The 18,457-nt window shown below is 39.0% G+C and overlaps 1 protein-coding gene across 1 annotated transcript in view; it reads left to right on the top strand.

Moving 5' to 3' along the window:
* The window catches only part of LOC107653911 (nesprin-1-like), a 120,523-nt gene that overhangs the window by 75,268 nt on the left and 26,798 nt on the right, over positions 1–18,457 (top strand). The window contains exons 79-105 of the mRNA XM_016440777.1: positions 470–735; positions 855–2,259; positions 2,459–2,796; positions 2,954–3,098; positions 3,204–3,422; positions 3,655–3,923; positions 4,145–4,310; positions 5,181–5,336; positions 5,476–5,628; positions 5,736–5,918; positions 6,086–6,223; positions 6,415–6,600; positions 6,781–6,903; positions 7,577–7,759; positions 8,141–8,284; positions 9,873–10,061; positions 10,590–10,730; positions 11,703–11,822; positions 11,904–12,065; positions 12,170–12,364; positions 13,262–13,423; positions 14,131–14,322; positions 15,460–15,594; positions 15,768–15,868; positions 15,972–16,125; positions 17,869–18,000; positions 18,195–18,344. Coding sequence (XP_016296263.1) covers positions 470–735; positions 855–2,259; positions 2,459–2,796; positions 2,954–3,098; positions 3,204–3,422; positions 3,655–3,923; positions 4,145–4,310; positions 5,181–5,336; positions 5,476–5,628; positions 5,736–5,918; positions 6,086–6,223; positions 6,415–6,600; positions 6,781–6,903; positions 7,577–7,759; positions 8,141–8,284; positions 9,873–10,061; positions 10,590–10,730; positions 11,703–11,822; positions 11,904–12,065; positions 12,170–12,364; positions 13,262–13,423; positions 14,131–14,322; positions 15,460–15,594; positions 15,768–15,868; positions 15,972–16,125; positions 17,869–18,000; positions 18,195–18,344 — 5,907 coding nt within the window. The remainder of the gene's footprint in view (positions 1–469; positions 736–854; positions 2,260–2,458; positions 2,797–2,953; positions 3,099–3,203; positions 3,423–3,654; positions 3,924–4,144; positions 4,311–5,180; positions 5,337–5,475; positions 5,629–5,735; positions 5,919–6,085; positions 6,224–6,414; positions 6,601–6,780; positions 6,904–7,576; positions 7,760–8,140; positions 8,285–9,872; positions 10,062–10,589; positions 10,731–11,702; positions 11,823–11,903; positions 12,066–12,169; positions 12,365–13,261; positions 13,424–14,130; positions 14,323–15,459; positions 15,595–15,767; positions 15,869–15,971; positions 16,126–17,868; positions 18,001–18,194; positions 18,345–18,457) is intronic.

The raw sequence follows: 18,457 nt of genomic DNA on the forward strand, positions 1-18,457 counted from the left end.
TTATATATTTATATATTTTTTTTTTTTTTTTTTTTTTTTTTTTTTTTTACAACTTAGAATGACATTTACATACTTTTAACTTCTATAATTTGATGTACTTTGAGTCAAACATTATATTCATTTGGAAATAATGTAGGGTTGGATTTAGTTTTTTTATTGAATTATGTAAAGTAGGCTATGATTTTATTGGTTTATATTATTTTTCACATGCCCTGGCATTGATTACGTCAGCAGGAAGGGGGAAAAAGCTAAATGTTTCCATTGTGGAGATAGTTATTACATTATTTCATTTTGATGATAGATTATGAAAACAGACATTTTTATTTTTAGAATAGCGTGCGCTGATGAATTGTTCACATTAGGACCAGGGTGATTTATTTATAACATAAAAGAGTGTTTTTTTTTTTCATTTCTCATGTTGTCTATTTTTATACACTTGGCTTATTCTCTGTGCTCATGTTGCCTGTAGGAATTTGGCCAGCAGCTTCAAAACAGACAAAGCACTCTGACTACAATGACAGAGCTTGTGAGTAAGCTGACAGAAGGGCAGGAGTCTCCTGAGCATACAGAGATTGGACGACTGAGCCATGCATGGCTGGAGCTGTGCCATGAGGCCAACAATCTGCAGGCTCAGAGAGAGGAAGATCTGCAGAGGACTAAAGAGTATCATGACTGCATCAGTGCCATGGAAGCCCTCTTTGAACAGGTGTCCAAGGAATGGGACAACCTGGCCAGGTAAAACTGTTATTCAGGATTTAGTGTAAATGTATTCATATGTCACTTTTAATTAGTGCTACAACGGAAGTGTAATTTGAGACTTCTGGGAGTTACATTATTATTTTATGATCTTGTAGAACTGATGCTGAGAGTTCATCTGATCATTTGGAGGCTCTTCGGAAGCTCTCGGTTGTTCTTAAAGAAAAGAAAAGCACACTTGAGGACCTCAAAGAGCAGAAGCAAAAAGTAATGTACCACTTAAACCTGGATGATAAAGAGTTGGTGAAGGAGCAGATTGGCCACTTTGAGCAGCGATGGGCCCATCTGGAGAGTCTCATAGAGAGGAAGATCCAAGACTCCATTGTGACCCTTGAAGACATGGGCCAAGTTGAGGCCCGTTTGAGGGAAGCTCGCGAATGGGCTGAGGAACAGAAGCCTGCCTTATCCGAAGCCATGAAGATGAGTCCTCCTCCTGAACTAGCTCAGAGTTTCCTTTTCGACCATCTAAGCATATGCAAATTGATTGCTCTTCCACAACAGTACAATAATATTTTGGGACTAGCCAAGGAGAAACAAGAGAAAATACAACAAGCCATTCTTGCCAGACAGGAATATGCCTCCTTTATTGATGTGACCCACAAAGCGCTTAAAGAACTTGAGGAACAATTCCACAACTTGGGGACGCAGTCTGTCGGCCTTAAGACTGAGGAGGTTGTCAGTCTTCAGGCTGATTATAAAGGCCTCCTGGAGGAGCTGACCAATCTTGGACAAGCCGTCAGTGAGCTTAACCAGAAGAAAGAGGGATTTCGTAGCACCGGTCAACCTTGGAGACCTGAAGAAATTACCCAACTGGTTAGCCTTTACAACGGTCTCAAAAGATTGATTGAGCAGAGGGTAGAACATCTTGATGACACTCTGGAATCTTTCGAGGACCATCAAGCCATGGCTATGCAGGTTGATTCAGAGCTGAAGGCCACCAAAGAGCAACTGGTGAAAGTCAATGCAGAGACGCAGTCAGCTGAGGAGAGATTACAAAACTATCATGCTCTGGCCGCTAGTCTTCATGGTGCCAGCTCTCACCTCACTCGACTCATGGAGCAGATGGATAACCTGGCACTCCACATGGATTCCGCCACACATGAGGCTTCAAAGCAGCGAGGAACCTCTTGGGAAGAAGAGCTTCAGTCCTTACAGTCAGCTGTTGGGGAACTAATTGTGGAGTGTGAGAACAGGTTTGTGCAGAGTAAAGACTTTGAGACAGAAGTCAATCGGACCTTAACTTGGCTCCAGCAAATCAAAGATGAACTTGGCTCTGAGGTGGTGGTAGACGTCAAGGTTGAGAAGGTCCAGGAGGAAATCCGAAAGCAACAGATTATGCAAGAGGAAGTTCAGTCGAGGCTTAGGATAGTGGCGGCTCTAAGCACCAGAGAGAAGCAGAAGTACACCAGTGCCAATGAGCTCGTCCCCCCTCATGTGGACTCAAGTCTACAAGAAATGGCCAAGCTGGAGGCTGATGTTCAACGTGCCCTCAGCTCCAAACAGGCAAGTTCTAATCCAAACTATCAATAGAACCAAGACTACTAGTTAAAGCACAAAATCCTGCATAAATTTTCAACATAACCCCCCAACATGGGATGCATTGAGCCTAACAAGCTTCTTAACTACCCAAGCCAGCAAGACTTAGTTAACCAATGGTTCCCCTTAGCTAACTCACTAACGAATCCAATTGTTTCTCCTGTAGATAACGCTAGAGCAAGCTCTCGCCTTGTGCCAGAAGTATCACTCCAGAATGCAAACAGCTTGTGAGTGGCTGGAGGACGCTGTGGGCTTCTTGCAGCAGGCCAGCCTTGGGGTGGACGTGGAGAACTACGAGGAGTGTCTGAGGCAACAGGAAGACATCATGGCCACTGAACAGGAGTTCCTAGGTGTTCTTGAGGAGCTGGATTCATTGTCACCTCAACTTGAAAACCTGGTCAACCCTACAGCCAAGGATCAGCTTCGACTTAGTGTGGAGTCTGCACAGCAGAGAGGTGTGGAGGTCAGAGACCAGCTTCAGTGCCACCAAGACATCTTAAACAGGTACAGTTTAGTACAGAACACAATTTTCCAGAACATTTGAGCTCTAGCTTAGATCTATTAAGGGTAAATTTACCCAAGTTTTATGCTAATAAAGACCAATGTTGTAGTTGGATGTAGGTCTGAATTATAATCACAGTAATAATGTGACCTTTTTCAGCTGTGTTACCCAGTGGAATTCATATCAGGAGGCCAGACAGACAGTCATTGAGCTGATGAATGAGGCAGAGAAGAAGCTAACAGAGTTTTCCACAGCCAAGGCTGCAACAAGCCAGGAAGCTGAAGAGAAACTCCGTAGTCATAAGGTAAGCCAAGTGTGCAGAATTGACTCTCTTTCTTGAGTAGATAAACTTATTCAACTGTCTACATGATGATAAACTGATCAAAATGTCTTCATCTTTGGCCTTCAGTCGTTGGTATCCATGGTAAACAGTTTCCAAGAAAAGCTGACTGGTCTGGAAGAGCAAGCCTCCCAGTTAGAGCTGGTTGGAAGTGATGCCAGTAAAGCCACCATAAGTCGATCCATGACCACGGTGTGGCAGCGCTGGACCAGGTTGCGCAGTGTAGCACGAGGCCAAGAAAGGGTGCTGGAGGATACAGCCCACGAATGGAGAACTTTCAGAGAAAAGGTACCGTTTCACTGTCGATACTTGCGGCCAAATATTCCGGGAGTCCTCGTTTAATGTTATTATGATGTTCTGCCCCTACTCAAATTAAGGAAATGCAATGCTATAACTTTTAAATGGTTTGAAATGGTATATTGATTATATATAAAATTTAATGGTACATTATAAGAGTTTGGGCGAACAGGTAAATATTACAAAGACTGATATCTTTTTTCAAACAACTTATGTTGCTCAGATGATGAAGGTAAGAGCTGTAACAGAAGAACTGAAGGGCCGTGTTCCTGATTGTACTGCTGAGAAAGCCTCCAAAGCCACACTGCAGTCACATCTGGACCAGTACGAGCTGGTTGGTCAGGACCTGGAGAGGGAGCTGTCTTCTCTAACCCTCTTACGACAGTACGCCCTCAGCCTGCTACATGGTGTGGAGGTGTCTGTGCCAACGCCTGATCATGAGCAACTGCCAAGTCTGAAGGAGATCAAAGCTGTGCAAGATCAGCTTGAAAGGTATATAACCTTTCTCCAATTCAATACAAACCAATAATAATGAAATCCACCAAACAATACAGTAACTCAATGTATTTGCAGCTAGTGCAAATAGTAAAGACTGAATACTAACCAGTTTAATGTCAGTGTAGTTTTGCTTCCCGTATTGGTCTAATCGGACTGTAATGCCTCATACCAAATATTGACTGAATGCTAATCTGTTTATGCTGTGTCTCTTGTAGTCTTCTGCAGAAGGCCAGGACAGGAAAGACTCGGGTTCAGCAGGAACTGTCGGACAGGGAAGGTGTGGAGAGAGGGCTGAGTCTTGTCAAGAGCTGGATCCAGGACTCCAGGGAGCTTTTGCTGAACCCCACGTCTGATCTGGACATTCTGACACAAGAACTGGAGGTGAAAAGAATATGTGAATTCTGTAGCCAACAATATTTGTTAAAACTTCAGTATGCTACACTGTTGTCATTATATTGCATGTAAGTTAGGTGAGTTGAAATGAAGTTGAACACATGGCATGCAGTATTTCTGCCTAGTGCAGTATTTCTTGTTGTAACAACGTTCGTAGTTTGGGAAGAAGGAGGCGGGAACCGGCGAACATTTCTCCGCTCCCTCACGGAAGGCAGCCGTCCCTCCACAGCCCAGGCGGCCGGCAGCGAGTTCGTCCGCCCCCCCGGCAACTCACTCCAGCCCACCGCCTCAAGCCTCCATGGCGGCAGACTGCTCCGCTATTGCTCGATGGCACCGCGGATTCACCACAGCGGCGAGGGATCTCTGGCAGCGTGTCCCTCCTTCCTCCCGGGTTTCGGCACCAATGTAACAATGTTCGTAGTTCGGGAAGAAGGAAGCAGGAACCGGCGAACATTTAAGATTTTAATTAAATAAACAAACACAAAATGAAAGTAAAGCGGCAGCCCCTCGCGGACGACTGCCGCACACAAAACACAAAATAAAATCTCCTCTAACACTGCCGTCACTCCTCCTTTTATCCTTCCGGAGCTCCTCCGTGGGACTCGAGACCGGTGAGTGGCGCAGGTGTTGCGCATTAGCATTTCCTCCACCGGCCTCGCTCCGTTCCCACGGCTCTCGGCCCCGCCCCTCTCGTCACACTTGTATACTACACATTTAGCAAATATAGTGTATCATCCTGGCATTGCATACATATAGAAGATTTGCATATTGTGCACAATGTACATACTATAATAGCATCATATAAATAGAACGTTTGTATAATTTTGATTGTCTTAATTATATTGTATCATTATGAAGGTGATGCATGGAGAGCTGATCACTCATCGCCAGAATGTGAATAAGCTCGCAGAACAGCAGCAAAGTAAATACCTGGACCTGTACACTATTTTACCATCTGAGATCTCAATGCAACTGGCTGAAGTGTCCCTGGCACTGGGATCCATTGAGGACCAGGTACATAATTACCCTTTTCATTTCTTCATTTTGGATTAATACGCAGTTTCTCATTAATTCGTAGGAGACATATTTTCAACAACATTAGCATATTTAATAAAGCCTTATGCAAGATATAAAACACGAATCATATCTTTAGGTTCAAGCCAAGGAGAGAGACATCCAGAAGACCAGAGTTATCAAAGAGGAGTTCAACTCCAGAATTCATGACGTGTCCGAAAAATTGAAGGCTGTCTCAACCTCTCTAAAGGAAAAGGCCACTGATATTGATCAGGCCAAAGATGAGGCCAGAGTATGTGTTGCATCCCAATAATAGTAAAATTGATAATATTTGTATTTTTTTTATAAACAAATTTCCCTTTTTTGAATGAGCATAAAGTACTTTGACTATATTCCTAGCGTCTCTGTGATGAACTTGACGGCTGTGGACGAAATCTCGCTGAGCTGGAAGCAGCAGTGCAGGACTTTGGTCGCCGTAACCCTCTGATAGCCAGACAGCTGGCTGATGCAATTGCCAAATTACGAGAGATCCATCATCACACTCTTCGACTGGCTGAATATAATACAATATGGCTGAAGAAGGTAAGAAGATATATTATAGTATGTTTAAATAGAGAAAATAAACATTCAGCTAATAGAAAAAAAGATACAATCTCAGCCTATTTCCTTCAGGCTATTTGCTTGGTTTGACCTTTTGATTAGAGCTTTTCATGTATTGCATGTGATGTGGTGTGTCTTTTTCGCTCAAGGCTGATGCACATCTAGATGAGTACAATGAGATGTTTGAGTTCATAGTGAAGTGGACAGACAGAGCCAGGAGCCTGGTGAAGGCCAACATCATCTGGAACTCCTCCTCACACTTGCAAGAGCAGATCAGGATGTATCAGGTGAACATGTATCAATATGTATCATTGGCTGCATATGCAGCATGAACCAATCAGCCTGTGCCAAGTCGTTTTAACTCTCTGAATATCATCAGTTACATTAACAACCCGTCAGCCTGCGCCATCTAGAGTTTCATGACTGAACTATATATTTATTTATGTGAAATAACCTACCTGTGTTTTTGACCTTGCAGTCTGTTCTGCGTGAGTCGCGTGAGCTCCATGGTGACCTGGAGGCCATGCATGAGAAGGTGGAAATACTGTCTGAGATGCTGCAGGTAGAGGCAATGGGACAGCAGGTGTCAGAACTGAGCCGCCACACTGAGGAGCTGGAGCTGAGCATTAGATCACGACTGCATAGTCTACAAGACGCAGCAAAGGTATGAAATATTTTTTTATGTTTTATTCTGTTAACTACGCTATTCTAAGTCCATTTTTGCCATGAAGATAGCCTTAGATGCTGACATGGCAATAAAAATGATAAACTAACCAACAAACTGGTAACTACACTGAAGACTTTTTCTCTAGCTCAGCGTGACTGCATTTGTATTTTGTTTCAGGATATGGAGAGGTTTGAGAGTGAAGTGAAGGCCCTGCATGTGTCACTGGAGCAGGTTCAAGCCACTCTCACATCTCCTGAACTGGCCCGACTGAGTCTGAAAGAACAACTGACTCAAAGACAGGTGCATTTATCTGTCTTGATCCTCAAGAAGCATTTATTTTCCTCTTTAAGACACCCTCTAAAAAGTTATATATAATACCCATTATTCCAAGCGTAACATAATTGACTAGATGTTAGAAACCAGGAAACTTTAAGGAATAGTTCACCCAAAAGTGTACTCCCCTTCAGGTCATCCAAGATGTAGATGAGTTTGCTTCTTCATTGGAAACAGGTTTGGGGAAATTTAGCATTACATCACTTGCTCATCAAAGGATCTTCTGCAGTCAGACTTTAATTGATGGACTCGAGTTGTGTGGATTATTGTGATGTTTTTATCAGCTGTTTAGACTCTCATTCTGACGGCACCCATTCACTGCAGAGGATCCATTGGTGAGCAAGTGATGTAATGCTACACTTTTGGATGGCCTGAGCATAAGAACATTTTCAGCAAAGTTTCATTTTTGGGTGAACTTTTCCTTTCAAGTATGCATAAAGTAAACATAATTTGAAGTATACTCTTCTAGGTAAATAAGTCTTTGGCTGTAGTGTAACTGGTTAAATATCTGGACTGGTAACAGAAAGGTTCTTCTGATTAATTATTGAGTGTTTTTGCTACATACATATTTTAGTTTGGAAGGGAAGCAGTTTTGTTCATATAATAGAACACCATTTTAAAAAATGCATATTTTTTTCAGCGTTTGCTGGCGGACATGGAGAGCTTCAAGCAGCAGGTAGAGGCCGTACAGGAGTGTCAGAGCACTTTAAGAGTCCCTGAAGAAGTGGTGACCAGTCTGTCCATCTGCCGCACTGCTCTGAATCTGCAGCAAGAGGCCAGTCAACTCCAGCACACTGCCATCCAGCAATGCAACATCCTGCAGGTAGGGAGAGCAGTTGTGGCACCAGATGGGAATAAAAACACCTGCTTACCAGCCACCAAACACGCCTGAATTTTCATGGATCATGTGTTGAGAGCTTATAGCTTATTAGGCACAAATGCTGTGTTTGTTTTATGATCTGTCAGAAAGGATTATAAATTAGAGATGTATTTAGAGGAAGTAAATAATGATAATGAACATTTTCGTGGGGTCTACATGATGAAACACCTTTGTAAAGGAACTATATAATGTCTCAATTTGTATTTAAATATGTCAAAGATATCTGAAAGGGGTTGGTTAAGGGGTGTAGTAATTATTATTAATCTAATTTAAGTAATGATATTAAATATTAAAAATTTATGTATTTGTGTGATGTCTGTTTAGGAGGCAGTGGTGCAATATGACCAGTATGAACAGGAAGTCAGAAACCTGCAGGCCATGATTGAAGATGCTCACCGGGTCATTCAGGACCAACCTGTGAACACCAGCAATATCCAAGAGCTGCAGGCACAAATTAACCATCATGAGGTGCAGTGTTATTTTTTATTTTTTATTTACTATTATAGTACTTATTCATATTTTTCAGTTTTCATTTTAATTTAAAAGTTTTTATTTTAAATTTAATTTTAAAATAATTTTGTTATATGCTATGGAGCCTACATGGCATGCAGGAAAAAAATAATAGGCTAAATCGTGTGCACAATTTACTATTTCGTTCCCTCGATTTATAAATTGTGCACACGATTTACTAATTCGTTCCCTTGATTTGCTAAATCGTGCACACGATTTATAAATAGAGAAAAAGCAATTAGTAAATTGTGCGCACGATTTAGCAAATTGAGGGAATGATTTAGCAAATCGATGGAATGAATTAGCAAATTGAGGGAACGAATTAGCAAATCGAGGGAACGAATTAGCAAATCGAGGGAACGACTTAGCAAATCAAGGGAACGAGTTAGCAAATCGAGGGAATGAATTACCAAATCGAGGGAATGATTTAGCAAATCGATGGAACGAATTAGCAAATCGAGGGAATGAATTAGCAAATCGAGGGAACAAATTAGCAAATCGAGGGAACGAATCAGCAAATCGAGGGAACGAATTAGCAAATAGAGGGAACGAATTAACAAATCGAGGGAACGAAATAGCAAATCGAGGGAACGAATTAGCAAATTGAGGGAATGATTTAGCAAATCGATGGAACGAATTCGCAAATCGAGGTAACTAATTAGCAAATCGATGGAACGAATTAGCAAATCGAGGGAATGAATTAGCAAATTGAGGGAATGATTTAGCAAATCGATGGAGTGAAATAGCAAATCGAGGTAACGAATTAGCAAATCGATGGAACGAATTAGCAAATCGAGGGAATGAATTAGCAAATTGAGGGAATGATTTAGCAAATCGATGGAGCGAAATAGCAACTCGAGGTAACGAATTAGCAAATCGATGGAACGAATTAGCAAATCGAGGGAATGAATTAGCAAATTGAGGGAATGATTTAGCAAATCGATGGAGCGAAATAGCAAATCGAGGTAACGAATTAGCAAATCGATGGAACGAATTAGCAAATCGAGGGAACGACTTAGCAAATTGAGGGAACTAATTAGCAAATCGAGGGAAAGAAATAGTAATCGTGTGTACGTTTTAGTACATCGATGGAACGAATTAGTAAATCGTGCGCACGATTTATTTATTTTTTCTTGCATGTCATGGCTCAGGACAGGCTCCGTAATATGTTTTTGTCATTTTTAATTTATTTTTCATATTTCTATATAGCTTTTAATTTATTGATATTATATTTTATATGTATATGTTATTTTAGTTCAGCTTTATTTAAGTTATTTTCATTTATTTTTTAACATTTTAAAAATGTTAATAAAATAATTAAAAACAAATGAAATATTTATTTAAAGAGTTTTAGGTAAAAAATTCCAACTTTGATGAAGTGAGATGGATATTTAGATCAGAGATGCCACACTGTCTGCTAATCTTGTTTTTGTGTTTTAACATCTACTGTTTGTGTTTAGTCAGACTGATCTTTCCTGTTTCTTGCATTAACCTAAAGGGCAACTAAATAACATCTTCTGTATTCTGTTTATTTTTATCTAAACAGGAACTGGCCCAGAAAATCAAGGGCTACCAGGAGCAAATTGCATCCCTGAACTCCAAGTGTAAGATGCTGACGGTAAAAGCTAAACACGCCACCACGCTCCTGTCAGTGAGTGATGCAGAGGGTTTAACCGAGAGTCTGGAGGAACTGGACGGTGATGCTATTAAAAGAAAGACCCAATCACAAGTCTCCGTATGTATCATTACCCTGAACGCAGGCATGACATTGTAATTGTGGGGAAAGGAAACAGACTGGAGTGTTAAATGTTAAAAAAGCAATTGCTCTTTGTTCATAAATTCTAAGTAACCGTGTGCACTACAAAACATGATTTGTAATCATGTTTTTAATTGGCTAATCTAAATTTTTGTCTTGTATTAAAAATAGATGATCATCCTTAAATCAAGATAAATTTTCTCAACAAGCAAATGACGTAAGATATTAGGATTGTTACCCTTGAAAAGGGTTTTCAGGTTAATCCAAATTTAGTTTTAAATATTTAAATTATTGATTCATGAAATCAAAACAAAAATACTAATTAAGTGAATGATACAGAATAAGAAGTCGACTTGCAGTGTTGATTAAAAACTGACTCTTACCTGAATTGCCTTTTTTACTTTTCTCTCTGTGATCTTTGCATGTCATAATCAATTAACTTTACAGCTCTGTGAACTGATTGACTAATATCTTCTGCTCTGTGACTCTCTCTTGTGATGCTGTCAGATGTCGGCTGGTCGCTGTCAGTCTTTCCTGTCTCCTGTGACAGAGGAGTCTGGCGAGGAGGGCACCAGCAGTGAGATCTGCTCTCCTGCTTTCTGTCGATCTCCCTCTCCTATCACTAACACAGAAGCAGCCATTAGCAAGGTATTAACAGAAGAAAAAAAAACTTTTGGTGCTTGATCTGATTTCTAGCAGACATGTACTGCCTTTTTGCAATTCCCAAGTTTCACCTTAATTTTATTCAAAAAAAAAAAAAAAGGTTTGGAACAGAAACCTAACATACTATCTTATACGTAGTTTATACTGTATACTGCATACTAGTTGTGAAAATTGTAATGCAATAATGTTTTGAATAGCAATGCACTACATCGTCATTTGTTGTGTAAAAAATTTCTTATCTTTGTCCACCACATAATTACATATCCAAAAACAGAATCAAATTGCATCATTTTAAATATTTCTATAGAGTTTTCATTATTTTTATTTCAGTTTTAGTAGCAGTGTGTTCTGGTTGTATAATGTGCCTTTTGGTAAATGTAGTGGGAAATGATTTCATATATGCAGAAAATTCACATACTGTGCACAATATTCATACTGCATTCCAGGGTTATTATAGTTAAGTAAAACTAAAACCATTTTTAAAAATTGTTACTTGAAATAAAATAAACATTAACTGTTTTTAAACAGTTTTTTTTCCAGTTAGTTGCCAAGGTAGCATTTCTTATTTCAATTTAATTTAACCTAATGTGCTAAAATAAATAAAACAAAAACTGAAATAAAAAATAATAAAAACTATATAGACATATCTTATGTCTATATAGTTTCTATGTAGACATAAAAAGACTAAAAATGACTAAAACAAAAAAAACTGTATAATACAAACTCAGAATTATTAATAAAAACTAATAAGAGTATCTCAGTGATACTAAAATAACACTGCTGCACTCCTGGTAGGTGTAGTCTGTCATTCTGAACATATAGTACGCTCAATGTGAACCTGAATCAGTATATGTTAAGTCTGTGACAGACAGCAGTGCAATGACTTTGTAGTACATTAACATGATGTATTTGTTCTCTCTTATTTATCATCATCTTTTTGGACTGTCCTAAATACAGATGTCCATGGGAAGGGCCACTCTCACCAGAGGGCCCATCCAGGAGCTGTACAATCCCGCGCTGGAGTCTGTAGCGAGCTTAGATGATCTTCAGCGCTCGTGGGAGACCCTGAAAAATGTGGTACGTATGACTTTTCTGTTCAACAGTCAGATGCACCAGGATTTAAAATCTGGTCTTTAAGTTTATCTCTGTGTTTTACAGATAAGTGAAAAGCAGAAGACTCTCTACGAGGCTCTGGAGAAGCAGCAGCGCTATCAGGGCTCTCTACAGACCATCTCGACTAAGATGGAGTACATCGAGGCCAGATTAAACGAGCCTCCTATGCACGATCTCAGTCCTGACAGACAAATGGTCCTACACCAGGTGAGAAGATTGAAATACTAAACTCTAGCTCCAGCTGTAGACTGTAAGAGATTTATAAGAATATTGATGCACAACAAAAACGTCATACTTCCGTATTCCTCCAGAATCAGACGGAGGAAATTGTCAAACTGCAGAATGATATAGATGAGCTTGAGTCCAGCTTCACAGAAGAGCTGATCTCTGATGCGGTGGACTCGGACTCTGCGGATCAGCTGGCCATGCAGTCCACACTCACTGTGCTGTCCGAGAGGATGGCCACCATCCACATGAAGGCTTCTGGAAAACGCCGACTTCTTGAGGTATGCCTAGAATAATAATTAAATAATATGTCTAATTTATTTTTAGAACACCCTTCATACATAATTATTGCTCAGTATTTTGAAAACATGTTGTGAAAAAATAAAGTAAAACTTTATTTTCGGCTTTGGAAAGGTGCGACTTCAAGTGTAGTTTTGAAATGCAAACCAGGTGCCTATTAAAAAAGTTAGTATTGTTAAAAAATAAATAATATTGTAAATAATAATGAAAAAAAATACCTTTAAAGGGGTCATATGATGCAATTTCAATTTTTCCTTTCTCTTTGGAGTGTTACAAGCTCTTGGTGCATAAAGAAGATCTGTAAAGTTGCAAAAACTAAAGTCTCAAATCCAAAGAGATATTCTTTATAAAAGTTAAGAGTCAACCACGATAACCACGATTTTACAATATTGTAAAATATTATTACAATTTAAAAGAACTGTTTTCTATCTGAATATAATGTAAAATGTAATTTATTCTTGTGATGCAAAGCTGAATTTTCAGCATCATCACTCCAGTCTTCAGTGTCACATGATCCTTCAGAAATAATTTTAATATGCTAATATGATGCTCAAAAAACTTTTTCAATTTTGAAAACATTTGTGCTGATATTCAAGATTATTTGATGAGTAGAAAGTTCAAAGAAACAACATTATGAATGTCTTCACTGTCACTTTTGATCAATTTGGTGCATCCTTGCTGAATAACAGCATTCATTTCTTAAAAAATATATATATTTTTTTTTTCTTTAATTTTTGGAAATCTTTTTTGATCTCAGTTTCTTCGTAAAGTTATGGTGTACTGACGTTTTCACTCATTTTATAGCCTGATAAAGGCTTCTGTTCTTTAAAGATAACTGGTATATATATATATATATATATATATGCTGATGTGTGTAGGAGCGACAGAGTGAACGTGTGGAAAAGCAGCAACAGGCTCAGGCTTTGCAGCGCTACCTGAACCAGGCAGACCAGCTGGACCAGTGGCTACAGAGCACTCGCGGTAACATCACTTCCTGCTCTCAAGGCTCAGACGTGGAAGAGCAACTCATAGACTGTCAGGTTAGAGCGCCCCCTACAGCAGATCACAAAATGTGCACTATATGAATTATTTACAGATTGAAGTACAAAAGAACATTTATTATTTTGTGTTAACTCCTGAAATTTATGCCTGCTTTGTTTTTTGAAATGAATGAGTTTTGCTTAATTCCACTGGATTCAGGAACAGGAAACTTTTTTATCCGTAAGCAGCAGTATTATTAGAAGGCCTCTGAGCGTTCAGATGGATTGATTCTTAAGCGTCTGTGGCACGAGCTGTAATCAGATTATGTAAATGTCTCAGCGTAACACCATTTACAGTTATAATGGCTTTAAGGGTATTAGAGGATTCCTGTGAAAGTATTGGTGCTCACTGGAAATCTGTCCCGCCCCTTATTACATATTCATGAGGCTGGCTGCAGCATTAGTGGGGAAAGGGCGGGGCTACTTTTGCCTTCATGGGAAGGTTACAAACTGGCATATGTCCCACTGTGAAACACCTTGAATTTTTATTACAAGCTTATGCGTAGTCTTAACATTTTCCAAGTGAATTTTGGAAATAATTTAAAGTATTTTTATACATTCCCGTTATCCTAAAGAATGCATGTTTACTGGGAGCATGGCACGTGAGGGATTATGGATAATGTATGGCGCTGTAGGTGTCAGTAAGGGCCTGGGATGAGAGCGGAAGAACCATGTTTGAGCTGGCCTCGCTTCTGTTGCTCCTGCAGAACATGCTGCTGGAGATCGAGGAGAAGGTGCTGGCTCTCTCCGAGCTCTCCAGACACAGCGAGAATCTTCTGCTGGAGGGCCAGCCGGAGAGCAGGGAGGACGCGGAGCAGCTGGCCAGGAAGTTGCGTACACTGAAAGGCAGCCTGCTAGAGCTGCAGAGGATGCTGCAGGACAAGCAGATCAACATTCAGGTGGGACTTCAATTCTGAATCAAGGCTGGAAGCTTAGACTTTTTCATCTCTATGTCCTAGAGGTTCATTTGGATCTTTAAAAATATAATTTGCGGTGGTACCAGTGGAGGTGGTACCATGGTATGGTAATAGTGTGTTAGTACTATTATACTTATTTGATACTGAATAATTAACTTTTGCATATACCATATATCATATAATTACATTAGATGGTGCTCCAAGAAAAAAAATTTATTACAATGCCCAAAAAAAACATAGTACTATCATGGTACATAATAATAATAATAAACTTTATTTATGTAGACTCTTTTTAATAAAATGCATCTTAACATGGTTCACAGGTGAGAATAAAAATATTTATGGAAATTAAGCATGAAAGCAATAAAAACAAATAAAAAACTCAATAAAACCAAATGACAATAAAATCATAATTTAAAAATAGGAAATATTTAAAAAACTGTATTTTTGTAGAGTTAAAAAAACAAACAAACTCATATACAGTTTTTCATATGTAAAGTTAATTCAGGATTTTGAAATGTAATTAAAAATAATATTTCAATGCAAACAAACTGATTATTACAAAAATGGCATTTATTTAAACAAAATATCATTTATATTGTGTGTATAATATATTATTTTTAAGAAAATTTTATTTTTATAATATTAATCTAATTTTAATAATGTTATTATAATAAAATATTTTAAAAAAACATGATATAAAATAGGTTTTATTAAAATAAAATAGATATTCTATAATAAAATAAAATATGACCAAGACATGTTTTTGTGAGAGTCTTTAAATGGTTTGTCTTTTATGTCCTGCAGGCGACTTTAATTTGGGAAGAACTGAAAGGCCCTCAAAGAGGAAATGTAATAATAATATATCTCAGATTTTTTGTTTGTCACTCTATGTGCAGAATAATTCAGCAGCACTGGGTTCGGTCGGAATATGACAATCTCCTGCATGGCTTCCTTTTTTCCTGCTATTATATAAAAGAATATTGCAGAATGATGACTGATGATTTGATTCATGATAGGATGATCATTTGATTTTATGATCATGATTGATGTGGTTTCGATATCCGTGACTATTAATCCACTGTTAGTACTCATATTTGCATTTTCCCTCTCCTGCAGGATTCCCTTAAGGAGCCATCAGACTCCAGTGAATCAGATTCCAGTCTCTCCCAGAGTCCAAACATGCAGGACTGGCTGGCCCAGGCCCGCTCCACACGCAGCCTACAGCACCAGGACACCCTCCAGAAACAGAAGGTAGATCACATTTTACAAAGAGAAGGTTTTTGGGATTTAAATGACAAAACAACAGATCTAGAACTATCACCATTGTGTCCTCTAGTTGGACTGAACCTGTAGTGAGTCTACTGTGAGTTGCATTCAATAAGAAAGCATCTGCTAAATGAGGAATGATAATATTGTTCATTCAGGAGCTTGAAGAGCAACTTGCAGAGCAGAAGAAGCTGTTGAAATCTGTAGCGAGTCGTGGAGAGGAAATCCTCACCCAGCAGGCATCACCCGTCAGAGCCGGGTAACATTTCTCTCACATCTTACTGGAATATCATTTTTACCTCAAACATTTACATCTCTGACTTTCTCCTTCTTCACAGTTCTGTCTGTCAAATATTCTGCAGTGCAACAGAGATCCTCTCGCCTGATGTGGAGCAGGAGGGAGACATTCAGGCCGTGAAGAAACAGAGGAGAAAGAGATGGGAAAGTCTGAAAAAAGACATGGCCACTAAACTACAGCTCCTTATGAACACGCTGGAGCAAGACAGCAAACAACCGGTATGGTGACTTCATTACAGTGTTCACATTAACGATGAGCTTTTTCAAAAGCTTCATGAAAACCTTTGAGAGTCATTTGCTTTGAACCAGTGATTCAGAGTGTGTCGAACTAACAAAGTTCTGTGATTTCAGTAAACGAGGCTTCGTTACGTCTTAACTCTTTAGCAATGTTTCTAAATGTTATTGGTTCGTCATTAGGGTACGACCTCTGTGAACCCAAGAACCAGTGTCAATGTTTTTTACCTCATCAGTTTTATACATTTGTGAACATTTTTAATGACACATTTGTATGATAACGAGGAAGAATAGTAGATAATAGAATATTATTGCCCGGTTAACCAAGATGTCCATAAAACAAACAAAACAAGCCCTGTAAATGAATAAAAGAACACATTTCATACAGATATTGCATATTAAATTGTATTTGATGATTTGTTAATTGTATTTCAATCATGACAACTCTCGGAACATTTTAGCATGGTGATGGATATGACAATGTTAATGTATTTGGTCTTGGCGGAATAGATCTGCTACGCTGCTGCTGAATTGCTGCTGCTGTTGGTTATTGCTGTAGTTGTAGATTATTGCTGCTGCTGCAAGCAAGTACAGGAACTTGCTACTGCCAATTCATATGGTGATACGCTGCCGTGAGTATTGAAGACATACTGCTGCTGCACAAATAGCATATAAAATAACCCCGTAGCAGATCTATACAGGTGGAGCTGGGGAAGGTGGAGGGTTTCAGAGAACTCTGAAAGCGCGCTGCAGGAATCTCAAGTGAATGCTAGCCAGCCATATAAATGCAAGGCAGTAAGCTCATTGGCTGCATATGCAGCATGAACCAATCAGCTTGTGCCAAGTCGTTTAACTCTCTGAATATCATTAGTTACGTTAACACCCCGTCAGAATGCGCCATCTAGAGTTTCATGACTGAACTATATATTTTTAGAGATTGTACTGTAACTAAACGTCTACAGTTGGTTGTAAAAAGTGTTTTATGCATGTTTAGGCTCAGTTTTTGTTGCATTTACACCATTTTGACCAGCATTTTCAAGCGTGTTGAAACAATTAATCATTTTGGAAGCAAGTGATTCAGTTGATTCAAAGTTTCAAAAAGCTTTGTTTCTCTCATTGCTAGTTCACATAACTAAAATGACTAGTTCACATAACTAAAATGTAAGAGAGTAGATGACAAGTAACATTAACTCTTTTTAGCATCAAGTTTTTAGCTTAAAATGCATACATTTGAGCATTTTGATCATCTTTACGATTTTTTTGCCGATAACTTTAAAATTCATAAAGTGTGACAAATGTATTTCTGAAAGTTCAGATATTCCATGAAGTCTCTGAATTAATATGAGCATACAAAAACAATCATTTTTACATTTTTTTTTTATATAAATTGATCGTTTTTAAATCTTAATCTGCATGCTGAATATTACATTTACATGAATGCACTTGGCAGATGCTTTTATCTAATTTGATCAGTTCATGCATTTCCTGGAAATAACCAGATTAGTCTTTCCTCTCTTTTTTATCAGTTTATGTTGCATATTACTATTAGTCTCTTTCTCCCTCTTTTCATATTTATAATTTTCCTTTAAACTTTAGCACTATTCTTTTTGCTGCCTGGCTGTCCTTCAGGGAATATTCTTGCATAACTGGAGCTGCATAACTGTTGTAATAATCAGAAACTGCCTCTGTTGGTGGAGTGTTTTGTAAAAGTTGTATATTTTCAAACAGTTTTACTCCAGAACTGCTTGTGTGAAGACTGCAGCTCCGGTCTATAAGAGAGAGACTCACGTCCAGGACAAGTCCAGCCTGATGTCTCTGCACAATGGATTCAGTCAGACAATAAAGGAAATTACTCCTCAGGTAGACACATTATTATAAAACACTTCTGGCTTTTTGATACAGTTGTGACAACACACTTGAATGTTTACACCCTTTAACCATGGTAGAATCACTAAAATGTACAGCCTTGAGTTGCTTATTGCTTAATTTGACAGCTTAGCATACTGACGTGTGTGTCCTGGTAAACATTATGTAATGTTCGATCGTTTCTGCAGGCCACAGAGCAAGAGGTCATTCTGATGGAGCAGCAGCTTTATTCAGCAGTCACAGCCACGTCCTCTTGGGTGGATGATGTGGAGAACACACTGTTTTCTGGCCCTGTGCTGCTGACGGAGAACGCTGAGACGCAGCTCTCCAACCACGAGGTCTGAACATTGGGCGGCAAATTTTGCTAGCTAATAACTGATTCCTATGAGACAGATAGCCTTCCTCTAGGAGAAAGCCAGATCCTATTTGCCCACATTCAGTGCTCTGTGGG

Source organism: Sinocyclocheilus anshuiensis, unplaced genomic scaffold, assembly GCF_001515605.1.
Source record: "Sinocyclocheilus anshuiensis isolate Anshui unplaced genomic scaffold, SAMN03320099.WGS_v1.1 scaffold1561, whole genome shotgun sequence".
Classification (NCBI taxonomy): Eukaryota; Metazoa; Chordata; class Actinopteri; order Cypriniformes; family Cyprinidae; genus Sinocyclocheilus; species Sinocyclocheilus anshuiensis.